Source organism: Grampus griseus (assembly GCF_964374135.1).
Source record: "Grampus griseus genome assembly, chromosome: 14".
NCBI classification, from domain to species: domain Eukaryota; kingdom Metazoa; phylum Chordata; class Mammalia; order Artiodactyla; family Delphinidae; genus Grampus; species Grampus griseus.
Genome location: NC_139008.1, coordinates 41,695,990 through 41,711,271, shown reverse-complemented (window position 1 = coordinate 41,711,271; position 15,282 = coordinate 41,695,990). Strand labels below are relative to the sequence as shown.

Below are 15,282 nucleotides of genomic sequence, written 5' to 3'. Positions count from 1 at the left end.
AGGGACCTGAGCATCCTCGAACTTTGGTATTCACGGGGGTCCTAGAACCAACCCCCTCAGATACCAAAGGACAAGTGTACACCTTTCTCTCTCCTGTCTTCCGACTCTTCTGCAGCCCCTCCCATCCACAGGTACAAGGACAGAGGATCTGAAGTCTGGCCCTCGGGGTCTTCCTGCCCTGAAACTCCCAGTGTTTTGTCACTACCTCATTCCGACCCCATCTCACAGCTCAAGACCACAGATGAGCTGAGTGTCTTGGGCAGCTGTGTGTCTCAGAGCGATGGGAACAGACAGCCCCGAGCCCCATTGCAGATGAGCTGGCGTGTGGGATGAAGGGTGGGTTTAATTCATCACCAACACTTTTTGGTCAACTAGCTGCAGAGGGCCTGGGTCACGCTGCTGCCCCTGCCCTGTGTGTGCCCACTCCAGGCCCCTGGCACCCGGCCTGTCACACGGATCCTCAGGTGTTTTTGGCCAGTGTCTGATTTGACTGGCGGGTACCTGGGCTGGAGCGACTATTGAAGAGTGTGACTCTTACCCTGCCTGGGGCGATCTCTCTAAAATGCTCTCCAGCACCTTTAAGGCTCAGGCAGCTCTAGGGATGGACCCTGACTCGTCCTCCATCCCTTCCTCCTGCCACATCCCCACGAATGAGCAGCCCACGCTCTCGCTGAAGCCAACAGCCCTCTGCGCCTTTCCTCACACTGTTCCCTGTGCCCGGCAGGCTCCTCATGTCCCCCGATGACAGGGATTCCCAGGAAGCCTTGCCTGCCTACCTGCCTCCCCACACAGCTCCCCCTTGCTGCATCCTCGGAGCTCTTTGCTGCGTCTGCAATGCGTGGCACAGAGCAAACTTGACCCCCCTCCTGGAGAAGCCCTCCGCACACCAGACCTGGGGTGAGCCGCCTGCAGCCCTGAGCCCAAGGCCCGCATGTAGCGTGTGTTCCACAAGTGACCTCTGAATGGAACTGAAAATCCTTCCTTGGGGTGGCTACATGAAAACTATGTTTCTTCTCCTTAGCCCTGCAGAATCCAGAAAGTGTGATTCTAGTGAGGAGCCCCTTGCTCGGGTGTGGGGCAGCCACCAGAGGCCCCTGCAGGGATGTCTTGTAACCGGGGTTTGCTTTAAGGATTGTCAGTAATGCATCCTTCGGCGCTTAAATAATGAATGATAAAGGATGCTTTATCACTTAAAGGAAGATCCCATCAGCCCAGCAGAGACGACCAAAATAAAAATGACAAGCACTGGGGTGGTGGTCGATCATTCACGTTCGTTTTGGTGGGCTTCTAGGAAGGGCATTCTGTAAACGTATAGGCTACTCTTCGTTGCGGTGCGCGAGCTCTAGGTACGCGGGCTACAGTAGCTGTGGTTCGTGGGCTTAGTTGCTCCACGGCATGGGGGATCTTCCCGGACCAGAGCTCGAACCCGTGTCCCCTGTATTGGCAGGGGGATTCTTAACCACTGTGCCACCAGGGAAGTCCCAGGGGGGGACGTTTTTATACGGCAGAGATCTGGCAAGCTCGGCCTTGGGCTGGTGATCCAGGCTGACACCATCACTGAGGAGTCACGTGGACGGGAGGACCCTCTGGTGTGGTGACCACCACAGAAGGGGCAGGAAGGCCTCCACAGGAGTTGGCTTTGGCCCTACATGCATCCTGGCTTGAGGGCACTAGGCTCTGTTTCCTTATCTATAAACCTGAGGATATTAAACGGGGCCTCCCGAGGCAGTAAGGGGGGTTAAGGGATCCTCTGCATAAAAGTGTTCTTAAACTATTGTGGAGGCTGTCACTTGGTTCTACTAAAAACACACTCTCTACTCAACAGAGGGCTGTGACTTCCGGTTTCTCAAAGAAGCCCCTGGGCCTGGATGATAAGTGAGAACCTCCCGCATGGACGCCGTGTCCGTGGCGGGAGCAGGGCTGGCCCTGCAGGATGTAGTCCCTGTTGGGAGGCTGGGCCAACCAGGCAAGGCTGGGATGAGGCCAGGAGGATGAGGGCTCCTCTGTGGGGGTCTGGCCTCACCAAGACAGCCAATCAGAGCCATCCTTTCTGTGGAGCAGAGTCATGGAAACAGTGTCAAAGATTCTGCTGCTTCCCTTTCAGTCCGCCTGGCCCTTCAAGTGTGCCTGGGCTCCCCCTCTCAGTTCCCATGTGGAGTCCTCTCTTGCCTGGGGGCGTTCCCTGCCAGGGAGGTGCTTCTCTCTCTGGAGATGGCAGATTCCAGGGATAGAGTCAGGAAACACACCAGCACAGACACCTCCGTGTGCCTCACACTCTGTGACGCCGTCCCCCTTCCCCACCTCAAGAGCAGAGCTCTCTGATGGTTCCCTTGCTCAGAGCATCACAGAGACAGCGACTACTGGGCAGAGATTCTTAACTCCAGGGCCGTGGACCTTCTTTTACTTGATATGACATAATGAACCCAATGTTGACGCCCTGAAGTAAAAATTATACAACAAATGATGCTCCATGGAGAATAAGAGGGGCTTCTTGCTGCGGTCTTCTATCTATTTAAACTAATTTTCAAAAATACTATAGGCATTCTTTTTCTATGCTGCAAGAGGTCAGTCTTTCTCCTTCTCTCTACCCTTTGTTAACGTACAAAGAGACTGACTCCTTGCAGGTGATATGGACACAAGGACTAGATCAGAAGTCAGAGTCAAGGTTTTAATCTCAACTTGGCACCAATATGCCTCTCTGGCCACAACTTTCATTTAAAAAAAAAAAAGAAGATCTGAAGCAAAGTAGTTTTAATTGTTTAACGTCCAAGGAATGATTTCAGATCTCCTTTCTTATTCATGCTATGCTCTCTGGTGATTAACCACATTTCAGTATCATTTCTCTATTAAACACACACACACACACACATAAGTAAATTGATGTTCTCTTTGAAATATGTTGGAATCGTGTTTAAGGAAATTTTTTCTTCAAATAATTGAAATGCTCTTCAGAGAAAATACACATTTTGACAGCTATTAAAGAAAGTAAAACAATATATTGTCTTGTTTTTCATTATTGACTTTTAGGAATACAGTTGGCTTATTTGTATCTTTGTTGATCACCTATGGGCAATTTGAATGAAATAGAAAATTTGGGATTACTAACATTTTTGGAGTTGGAAAAATTTTGTTTTTCTTGAAACAAGACTTGAAAACAGAGGGATTCCCCAAGATTAACATCAAATCAGAAGTAAGACTTCTTTTGCTTGAATAAAATCAAAACACTAACCACAAAAATGCAACAAGTTCTGCAAAGTGTAGATTTCACGACCAGCAAGTTTGGACTAGGTTCTCCCATTGGTTGAAAGAGACTGAAGCAAGAGTGGTGTGATGTGAAAACCCACCAATGAGCAGCACGTGTTGGGATAATACGTGATGTCGCACCTGTCAGTACCTTACAGGGCTGGACACACTGGTGGCGAGTACACCTCACTCTGTCCATGAAGTCACCGATCCTGGGCTTTTGAGGAAGATGCCAAGCAGTGTACACACTTTGTTAAAGCAGTTGTTTGTCCCTCCATGTACCACTTTTGTAGAGTCGGGGGTGGAGTGGTCCCCACAAGGGAAACACAGTAAGTGGCCCTGGAATCAAGAAAGAGCTGGCTCTCATGGGAACTCATCTCATCCTCCAATCAGAAGAGCAAAGCTGATGTCAATCAACCAAGAGGTTCTTACTGAAGAACCTCTAAATGTCAGGGCTTTGCGTGGCAGTGCTTTAAAGAGTGGTCTAAACAGAATTCAAATTCTCCACGATAGGGCACAACCGTTTAGACTGGCAGTTTTTCATCTTTGAGATTGTTTATCATTTTATTCTCACCTAGAAAGTGCTGACTTACAGGGCTGTGACAAGAGCACATGGACAAAGTGGCAGTGGGGGAGGGCGATTCAGTTTTTTCATTGGCTTTTCTCTATGCAACTGAAGAACCACTCTCTGAAGAAGATTAGCACTGTATCGAAACACTAAACGCATATATACGTGCATTCACATGGTTATTTTTCGCAGATGAATGATGGTTCTAATTCTACGTGGGTTAAACCAGTGAAATACCTCCTCCAACTTCCTTGTTTTCAGGATGGAATTCTGTAAATCTAGGCTTTAAAATCCCACCTCCTAGTTCAGAGCTCTCTCCCTCAGAAGCTGTGGGAAAGGAGGACAGGACTAGATTTTTTCTGAAGCAGAGAAACCCAAGTGGCATTCTTGAAAAGACTTCTGAGCATCAGTGGACACCTGTTCTGAACAAATCTGAGGCTTAGAATTCTGGGGGTGGCATTCAAGTGAATCCATTCAAAGTGAATTACAACCTCCCAGGAAGTGAGATTGGTGGGAATGAGCAGACAAGCGAGAGGAGATGGGGGTTGAATCCAAGCTCCCCTACCTACCAGCAGCATAACCCTCTGCAAGTCACTTTATGCATCTCGGCCTCCATTCCTGAATCTGCAAAATGTGAACAAAATCTACACAAATGTACCAACCTTGAGTTGGTTACGAGGCTTAAAGGAATCACTGTATTAGTAGGTTTTTAGTAAACTAGTGAGCCCTTCATTTAGGAATATGTAAAGCAGACAATTAGACTAAGTCCATTTTCTTGCCAGGGTCCTAATCTAAACGTGCACATTTAAAGGGACTGGTTTTCTAATAATTAGGGTCACATCCTTCCCTCCAGCTGGGCACATGATGAGTTCTTCGGGTCACTGTCTGCTCTGGCTCGCCTTCCTCTTAATTTCAAAAGCCCAGCACGTTCACTGCACTTTTCAAAACAGAATAATGATTTCATTGGGGAAGCAACAGATACGATGAAGTGTCTGCTTTAATGCAAAAGCTTAGAAAACCAAAACGAACCAATAAAAAAGTGAGGCAGTGCTCGGGCTGGGCACACCTACACCTCCATAGGCAGCTTCGGTCTGAGCTGCCTCCACTGAGGGTAAGCCTGTATTCTAATTCCCCTTTAAATTAAATTTTAAATTAATTTTTATTGAGATACAATTGACATATACCATATTCATTTTAGGTGTATAACATAATTAAACAATTTTCCAATCCTCTTAATTTCTTTTCTTTTTCCCTTGTAGAACATTTGATGTTCTTGTTATTTTTTTATCTTTATTAAAAGAAACATTTTTTAACTTTTTATTTTATATTGGAGTACAGTTGATTAACAGTGCTGTGATAGTTTCAGGTGTACAGCAAAGTGATTCAGTTATACATATACATGTATCTATTCTTTTTCAAATTCTTCTCCCATTTAGGTTGATACGTAATATTGGGCAGAGTTCCCTGTGCTATATAGTAGGTCCTTGTGGGTTATCCATTGTAAATACAGCAGCGTGTACCTGTCAATCCCACCTTATCCCCCTTAATTTCTGATGAGAAAATATGAACATAGGCCGCAGCAGGGGAGAGGGGTGAGGTTCAAAAACCATGGCCTTTGAATCCGACAGAAGGAAGTTCAGAAGCTGCACGGGCTAATTCCTGGCCGGCGTGGCCCTGGGACACCCCGCTCCACCTGGCAGAGCCCTGCCTTGCTACATGGCACACGGATGCCTGCTTCACTGGGCTGAGGCCAGGACCCACTGCCATCGCTTGGACAGGCGGCCTGGCTCAAATTAGGGGCGCCCTAGACGTCAGCTTCCCTTCTCCTTACGACCTTAGATTTTAAATTGAAAGCTGCATCCTTCCGGAGCAGCAAAGTGTTTGCAGCAAAGACTGCTGGCCAAATTCAAATTTGTTTTTGGAGAAAAGGAGATTTGGTGCTCCAAGAGCAAGTACCCTCTCTGAACTTCACTCACAAAGAAGCTGGCAGGAGAGCTTCCTGGGACGGGCGCTTCTGTTGGTGATCACAGCATCGGCGGAGAAGGAAGGGAAGGCCTGGTTCCCCAGGGAGGAGCCTCCTCTCCGTGGGCTGGTTGGCGCTGCCGGCCACATAACCCAGGGCTGACATCAGCGCCCGCAGAGGAAGCTGCTCCTGCCGGTTCGGGGTCTGAGTGGGTCTCCTCTGAGAGGCAGGCTCTGGGGGGCGGGGACAGAGGGGGCCTGGGTGGCTATTCTGTTGTCCCGAAGGCGTTTCCATCTCTAAGGCATATCCTGGGGCACATTCCTTCCAGCGTTCTCTCCAGCAGCCCAGCTCTAACCACGCCCCATCAACCCAGGCACAAGCCATAGGAAAACAAACAAGGCTTTGATTCCTTTGTGAGAAAATCAAAAAGCTGCTGAAACCCAAAGGAGAGAGAGGGAGAAGGAAGGAGAGAGAGACAGAGAGACAGCACTTGCTACCACACACTGTTTACTCCTTTCGTCAAACGGACCCAATCAGAAAGAGAAATTGGGGTTTTGCTTTATGAACTGCCTGCAAATGTTTGGGAGCCCTTCTGGCTGCTGTGCCCAGTCAATGAGGTCTCTGAAACTAGCCTTTCAGAGTCAATCTTCTGAAGTTAAAAAAAAAAAAAAAAAATCCCTTAACACTCTCGCCCTGGAAAAAAAAGATGGCTTGCCAAATTCAATTTTCCCTTGGCCAAAGTAACCACTAGCAATTCAGCCCTCCAACAAGGTTATAAAGAAAGTATTTCCCCTTGACTTTGGAGAAAACACCTTTCATGTGACCTCCAAATATGTGACTTAGTTTAAAGGTACACAAACCAACTTGTCCATTTGATTTTTTTTTTTTTTTTTTTGCTTACTCCCTCACAGTGCTACTTACTGAATTCTGCGATGAGAAGCCGGCAAGGCGGTTACCCTCTGGGGAGAAGGGGGACAAGGCGGGGATCCCAGGGGGCTCTGGATGCTGTCATGTTCTGCTGGGCTGGGGCTTGTTCCCTGTGGAAACTCACCCAGCTGCACACCGTGGGCTCTGCCCTCTTCTGAGGGTAAAAAGGGCACTTCCCAACCAAAGCAGCGCAAACCCCCCGCCTCTCAGAAGACAGCAAAAAACGCCTTTTCCTCGCACACAACCTGCAGAGACGCACCTTCAGGAGACCCTCAACAGGCGTGTCACACACACAGCACAAAATCAGGTGGGCTAACGGACCCTCAGAAGGCAAGCTCCGTCCCTGAACAGACCCATCTGCTGCCCCATCGGTCACCCCCACCCCAAACACGTCCAAGCCTGGCGCACAGCAGCCAAGTCGGGTATAACGTGAAGTCTCCTTCAAGAAGCTGTGTTTCCAGTTCAAATCAGCCCAGGGGCTGCGGTGCGTTGCTGTTTTGAACTCCAGAGAAAACTCCATCCAAGAGAACTAGCACAGGATGCGCTGTCCTGCCAGGCTACAGATATATATCTATATATAGATATATATAGATATCTATCTATATATATATATATTTGTTGTAGTTTTATTGAAGTAGAGTTGATTTACAATGTCATGTTAGTTTCAGGTGTCTAGCAAAGTGATTCAGATACACAGATATATATATTTTTTTCTTTTTCAGCCTCCTTTCCCATATAGGTTATTATGAAATATTAAGTATAGTTTCCTGGGCTATACAGTAAGTTCTTGTTGGTTATCTATTTTATATAGAGCAATGTGCCTCTGTTAACCCCAACCTCCTAATCTATCTCTACCCCCCTTTCCCTTTGGTAACCGTAAGTTTGTTTTCTATGTCTGTGAGTCTCTTTCTGTTTTGTAAATAAGTTCACCTGGGTCTTTTTTTGTTTTGATTCCACATATAATCGATTATATATATATATTTTTTTTTAAGGCAAGGTGGGTACTCACCTATTTGGTCTTCGGGGATCAGCGACTCGATGGGGGGGTCCAGCTCCGAGCTCTGGGACAAGTAGTTCTTCACCTGGGTCATGAACTGCCGGACGGTCTGCAACAGGTCCGTGCTGGACACGTGGCACTCCTTGTTCTCCTGCAGGAAGCTCACGTAGTCCTGCACCAGGCAGCCGAAGTAGGTGCGCTTGTCGCGGGCCAGCTCGGCGATCCTGCGCACCATGCGCTTCTCGGGGGTCAGGAAGGAGCTGAACACCCCGCTCATCTTGCGGAGCTGGGACTTGACGAGCTTGGGCAGCACGAAGGAGCTGTTCCTCTTCTTCTTGGACTTGATGGGGGGGGCCATGGTCTCCTGGTCGCTCTCCACGTCGTAGTCCTCCAGGCTGCTGTTGGTGTCCGCCTCGTAGCCAAACAGGGGCATGCTGCGGTCCAGGTCCAGCGAGTCGGAGGAGGAAGTGGAAATGCTCATGTCACTCAGCCTCTGTCGGCCTCCGCGCCACGGGGCCCGGGATGGGGATGCAGGGGCGGCGGCCGGCCGGGCCCTTGTGCAATCCCGCGGGGCCTCCTCCTCCACCGCCTCCACCGCCGCCGGGGCTCCACCTGCGCCGCCGGCCGGGCCCGCCGCGGGCTCCGGGCGAGGCCGGCCGCCGATCAAGGTCTTGGCGCCGCCCTCCGCCTCGAGAAAAGACGCCTGCTTCTTGAGCCGGGGCGGAGGGACGGGGGTTGGTTTCGCTCCAAGCCGAGCTCCGTCGCCGTGTTGGTGATGGGCCACGGTTTCCGGCATGCTCGCGGCGGCCGCGGGCCCGGACAGCTGGGGGCTGCCGTGCACACTATTAATAGCGGGGGGCGGGGGCCGGGGTGGGGGGGACCGAGGCCTGTCCGTGCCATTCGCGTCGGGGGGAGTCCGGGTGCAGGGCCGCTTCGGGCCTCCGCCGAGCTCCTGGCTGTGCACTTTGAAGAACAGAGGATTAATAAAGCACAGGGCTCCGTTGGTCTGGCTGCACTCCAGCTCCGAGGGCGTCCTGGTTTTTATAGAATGCACTCCATTTATAAGGCAGAGCTGACGCGAGGCAGGACCCACACCGTCGGAGGAGAGAGGCCTATGGGGAGGTGGAGGGTTTGGGGGTTTGTTGTCAGCTGGAGAGCTCCAAAAATCTGAAAGTCATTATCAGTGAACACAAGAATGTAAATACAGTGCACTCGGCCAGTCCTTCACAAAAAATCACACTTGCCTGGCAATGCACAGCTTTGGAAGGGGAGGCGCTGCTATACTGGAGTGTGGTGTTTTTCTTTCTTTCTTTCTTTCTCTGTCTCTCTCTCTCTCTCTTTTTTTGTTTTTGTTTTCACTGCATTCCTTTACTGGAAAGGGTGGAAATGCTGCCAGGCCCAGCTGCCGGCTCATGGGAAGGCTCCGGAGGCTTTTCACCTTCAAAGCCCTTGTGGGATGGTTTGGCTGTGGCACTGAGCCGGCCAGGCCTTTCCCCAGGTGAGGAAAAAGGAACTGGGGTGGTTACAGTACGAGCTTGGAAAAGGCCGTGGGACTCCCTACTTGCTCCACAAAGACCAAGTCCTCCCACTAAGCAGCAGCATCCTTTCCGATTCCTTCTCCCGGGGTGCCCTCCGCAGGGGGCCCGCAGTTCCCCTTTAATAGGCAGGACCAGCAGCTGGGCCTGGCGGACGTTACACAATCTGCCTTGGGTTTGACACATTCAGCATTAAAACCCAAAAGGAGGAAAAATACACTCATGGGTCCCATCAGCAAAAAACAGGACAGCCAGCTCATGCAAAGGTTAAGTGCAAGTTCGCCTGTCCATCTTTGTGGTTTGCTGCCCATCCTTCCCAAATCCTACAACCTCCTGGCCTTGACTATCGGTGCTCAGCACTCTGGAGTGGTGCACGTCGCTGACTGCAGCCGTACTGCCTGGGCGCCCTTTGACAGACGGGTCCGTTTTCCACACAAATCGAGGGAGGCAGTGGTGGTGCTGAACACCTGTTGTAATTTCCATCTGGAATAGGTTCTTGTCTCTACAGTTCTGCCTTGTTGTGTTTGCTGAAACTGTGTTTCTTTCCCGAGGGCCCCGAATGGCTGGTCACAGGGGCCTGGGGAGAGGCTGAGGCTGGGAGCCCTGGCCCTGTCCTGTCTGTGCTGTGAACATGCCTGACCTTGACTTGTGTTGCCCGCTTTCTCTCATCCTTCCTTCCCTCTAGGTCTGTGCTGTCCAATAGGGGAGCCAGCAGCCACCTGTGGCCAGTGAGCGCTTGAAATCCAGCTCGTAAACGGAGGGGCTCCATTTTCCATTTATTTCAGGTGAATCAATTTAAATGTAAAAACTGACACAATTCAGTTACTGGGAAACTCTAAAGTATGTGAAACTTTATATGAAACTACTTTTTCAATTGTAGATGTAACGAAATCTAAATACAGATCCATGTACTTCTGACAAAAATTTAGTGCCTGAATAGAGATGTGCTATAAGGATAAAATACATACTGGATTTCAAACACTTAGCATGAAAAAAAGAAGGTAAAATATTTGATCAATACTTTAAAAAATAGGGATGATATATTGAAATAACATTGCAGATATCACATTAAGTAAATTGTAAAAATTAATTGCACCTTTAATTTTCTTTCATGCGGCTACTAGAAAATTTAAAGGTACACACTGGCTTGCCTTACATCTATTTCTACTGGCCAGTGTAGAGCAGCTCTCGCCTCCTTTGCGTCCTCCTTAGACTCCCCCTGCCACCGTTGTAAGACTTTACAAACTTAGAACACTTAGTTCCCATGTTATGTATTCCTCCCATGCAGACTAAACCTGGGGAGTGGGGGAGAGGGAGGGACCCTATGCATCTTTGAACCCTTGTTATGGGACATAGCGTCTGCCACATAGCGGACCCTCCAGAAAGACTTGTTGGACAAACAAATAAATTAGGTACAGAATTTTTTAAAGTGCTGTCTCTTCACGAAATGGATAAGGTGCACGTTGACCATTACACATGGAATATCTATGAATGAGACCTTATTTGCCTCCGGTGAGCGGCCACCAGAGCGAGCTCTTTCTGCTTGGATCTCTGCAGGGCACGAGTGCTGTCCCTGATACTGCGGTCCTGGAGCCCTGGCACGAGGCACACACAGCAGGCTGACCCCTGAACCAGGAGTCCTGGGGATGGAGGTCACCAGAGGAAACGGAGACCTGGCGCCTGTCCTCAAGAGGCCTATAATCTAGTGGAGGATCTGATCTTAAATTCAGGAAATATTTTAAACTCTCTCCAAAGGTGTGTAAAGCTCGGGGGCAGAGTTGGTGTGACTTTTCAGCAGGAACATTTATGCGGCCCTGATATGTTTACCTGGATTCTATTTCCCAATCCTGAAACCCAGCTGCCCATCAGACAGGCCTCGGATGCACGTGGCAATTCTTTGGAAACCAAGTTTCGGAGGGGAATGTGAATCCACCTCCGGGCTTCTCTATGCGTTTTGGAGGCTCTCTTGGCAACGGTACCCGCTTCAGAACAAGTTCTTGAGATTTACGGGCAAACTGGCCAAAGGAGGGACACATATATTTCTTATTTGCTGGGTCAAGTATCACAGTTTCTTAGGTCCTTGGAATCCTGGTAGTTGCACTTCAGAATCCCAAACTCAAATACTATATACTGGTATATAAACTCAAATACTATGGCCTGGTTGTTCATCTATCTGAAGACTGAAGCCCCAAAATCTTAAGAGAATTCCCCCTTCCCATCGAGGAGGAAAACATTTTTTGTGAAAGTTAAACCCACACGGGTTCCCCAGGGCAACAGAACCAAGAAGTGACACTGGGAGAGTGGTGTGTCCTGAGCCCCTGCCATCCACCGTCCACCACGGGGCTGGGTTGAGGGGCATTAGCAAAGGGCAGGAGGGGAAGCGAGCGCCCAGCTGGCCGGAGTGAGGATACACGGCGGCGTAAGGGACATGGCCCAGAACACCAGGGCCGGAACCGAGCAAGAGAGGAACTGAGACAGATGTTACTCTGGAAGCCTGCGCTGTCAAATTCCTCAAAGCACAGAAATGCCATCAATACCGTGTGTTCCTCTAGAATAAAACTCATGCACACGAGGTGCCTGCACTGGCTTTCCCCGTCCGTCAGGCACGGCCTTTCCCCAGCAAGATGCCACAGAAGGGCAGGACCCATGACAGAGGTTCACCTTATCTTAAGACTTGGACATTTTGGGGAGCTCAAACTCATCGACGGGAGATGCTGGGGAGAATTCGTGGGCTACTCAGGCAAACTCGGCACCTGCCTCTGAGAGCGGGTTGGACGTTTGACTTAGAAAAAGACTCTCAGAAGGTGTGACTCAGGGCCTCATGGAGTTCTACCATGGAGATGAGGGTTGCTTTTTGATGCAACGATGTATCGTCTGCCATTGGCTCTGCTCCATGCTTTCACATCAAGAGAAACCGGGCAGGGGCCCCCACTTACTTAGTCCCAGTTGGGCTAGTTCTTCAAGCTGAGCCTCAGTCTTGGCTGTTGAAATGGCATAAGGCAACTTCAAGGTAAACGGCAGGACGTCCCTGATTTTTCAAAAGAGAGAATACATGTAATTACATGTCTTGTTCTGTCTCTTGCTTTCATTTCCATCCTAGAGATGTTTTAGCTTAAACTATTTATTTTTGTTTTATTTTTTAATTGAAGTATAGTTGACTTACAGTGTTTCAGGTATACAGCAAAGTGATTCAGTTTTATACATATATATTCTTTTCCATTATAGGTTATTACAAGACACTGAATATAGTTCCCTGTGCTACACAGTAGGTCCCTGTTGTTTGTCTATAGCTTAAACTATTTCAGATGGCCCAGACATCACAGCATACCCAACCAGACTCGTCTTTACTGATAGGACTGTGGGATCACTACTCCTGCCTGTGTTAACACACGCAGGACAGGCTGAGAGACAAGCCCGCATGGTTTCAGTATTTGCAGCGAGGACCAAATTGCCTTCCTGGGCAGCTAAGCCGTATCTAGAGTTAATATCAGAATCGCTAACTATGTTGGTGGATCCATCACATAAATAACACATTAGGTACTGATTTGCTAGATGCTCTGAATGTTGGGCCCCGACTCCCCGGGCAGGAATGTGTGATCCTAAACCAAAATGTATTACCCCACTGCCTTAGGCACGGCAGATTCTCAATGAATGTCTGTTGGTTTTATTTGCGACGTGTTCCGGCTACAGCCCATGTATTGTCCTTTGTGTGCTGGGGACAAAACTCCCTCTTGAGTCTTAAGGTAGTGCTTCTCTAACTATAATGTGCACCTGAATCTCTGGGGGGTCTTGTGAGTCTGCACTCTGACTCAGCAGGTCTGGGGGAGGCCGGAGGTTGGGCGTTTCTGTCAAGCCCCCTGACCCTGGGCCATGCTTTGAGCAGAAAGGCAAATCTAAAGGACCTCATGTGACAACATTTCCCCCAAGCAGCATCATGCCATGTGTAGACCAGGAAACAAATCACTGCAGCATCACAGACCAGCAGCCCCAAGAGGAAGGAGCTGGGCTGGCACCAGGGTCCTGCTGCGGCCAGGGCATAGCGTCGCCACCATGACCTCCTGCTTTCTCCGAAAGGGCAGAGGCAGACTTCAAAAGCACTTGTTCATCTTCATGCACAAGGGTTAGGATCATGCTCTAAGCACTGATGAAATCCTCACGGGGCTCAGCACAGGGCCTTGCCTGACACAGATAGGGAGAGAATGTGTTTTGAATAAATGGATGAATGAATATGCAATGACAAGGGTGACTTATCAGAAAAGGACTTATTTTTTTCAGTGGTGGTACTGGTGTTACAAAGAAAGAATTCATTCATCCATCCAGCAAAGTCTATGGTCATCTATGATGTGCCAGGTGCTGGGAACAAAACAGACAAAGTCCCCACCTGCACAGAGCTTCACTCCAGCGGACGCCAGCAGACAGAGAACAATAAAGCAATTCATAGAATACACGGGAAGGGGATGTGCCCCATGGATAAAAGTAAAGCACAAAAGGGGAAAAATAAAGAGGGTTCAAGTGTGAGAGTTGGCCAGGGAAGGCCCCCTGAGCAGGTAGCATTTGACTGAAGATCTAAAGGTGGCCAGGAAGTAAACTATGAGGGAAAGAACATTCCAGGCAGAAGGAGCAGCAGGTGCAAAGGCCCTGGGGTGGGAGAGGGTCTGGCATGTATGAAGAACAGCAAGGAGACCCCACCCCCGCGCCCCCGTGGCTGGGGTGGAGAAAGTGAGGACAAAGTTCGGAGCTCCTGCCTGTGTTATGTCAACACAAGATGACCTGAACGTTTCCACTGAAGAAAATAACTATACCAAACAACTAGTCGTTTACAGTAACATTGGGCAACGCCGTAGGCTGAATCAGATTAAATCTGGATGACTGGAGACTTTTGGAACCCTTGAGGCTGTTGGCAATGAATAACAAATTAGTAAGGTCGATGGAAAGAGCAAAACACGAGGGCTCACATAAATGCTAGGAGTTGGCAGTCGGGAGGCTCCTCTTTCCTGGGGTATTAAGCCCGGGTCGCCTCCTGCTTCCAGGAGACCCTTTCATCTGTCCCCGTTGTGAGCACCTCGTCCACTTGCATCTGTTCTGGATGAAGCAGGTGGAGCGTCAGGGGATGCAGCGTTTGTATAAGAGCTGCTGCCGGACCCAGGAGAGGCCATGGCCCTGATTATGATGTTAAATGAAGACTATTGAGACCAGAATTTTGTAACGTCAAAGCATCATGCAAATCTGTATTTCCATGGCTGTACCCACTTAATGAAAACCTACTTTCTTTAGGCAATTGGGAGGAAAGCCACACATAATAAAACCAACCTACGTTTATTTTAAGGTTTTACTTTGCCCAATGCAGTACCTAGAGCCTAAATATTGCATAATTGGTTTGGGTTTTCCTTAATGACAGAGATGACAGGAAACCACACCCGTCATTCACTAATGGGTGGTTTTAGGTTTTGATCTACTAGAAAATTAGATGTTGTGCGTGAGTACTCTCCCGCCGTGCCAGCCAAGGGCATGATACAGCCTCTCCTCTCTCTCTCTCTCTCTCTCTCTCTCACTCACTCTCTCTCTCACACACACACACACACACACACACACACACACAAGAGGGGGCGCCTCCTTCTCACCTAACCCTGGTTCTAAAACTTGCATAACAGACAAAATAAAGCCATCTTCTGTATAAACGTTTCACTCAAGAGTTTTAATGCATGTATAAGTTAATTTATTTTTTTAATATTTTTTTACTCTACATGTCATATCTCTAAAGAGGAGGAGACTGACTATTAATCTCAAAATGTCAACGTAGGGCTTTGCCTGGGAGCATCTTGTGTTGGCATCATGCTTTGTGGGTCACCAAGCCTTCTAGGTACTCGGTCCCCTTCAGTCACCAAGCGACTCCAGACAGCGACACTTAGTTGACAGTGACCACTGAGGGGAGAGATGGTACCTTTCGTGCATGGCTGCCAAATCCTGTTTTATAGGTGGGATGATCTTTCACAACAACAGCAGGTTCATCAAGGAGCAAACTATAACGTGTAAATGCCGGCCAGCCTCA

The 15,282-nt window shown here is 49.0% G+C and overlaps 1 protein-coding gene across 3 annotated transcripts in view; it reads right to left on the bottom strand.

Moving 5' to 3' along the window:
* Window positions 1-15,282, bottom strand: part of RIN2 (Ras and Rab interactor 2) — a 219,655-nt gene that overhangs the window by 17,712 nt on the left and 186,661 nt on the right. For all 3 annotated transcript variants that reach the window (XM_082670024.1, XM_082670025.1, XM_082670026.1), the window contains 2 exons: window positions 12,170-12,261; window positions 7,711-8,865 (listed from right to left, as the gene is read on the bottom strand). In XM_082670024.1, coding sequence (XP_082526150.1) covers window positions 7,711-8,865; window positions 12,170-12,261 — 1,247 coding nt within the window. The remainder of the gene's footprint in view (window positions 1-7,710; window positions 8,866-12,169; window positions 12,262-15,282) is intronic.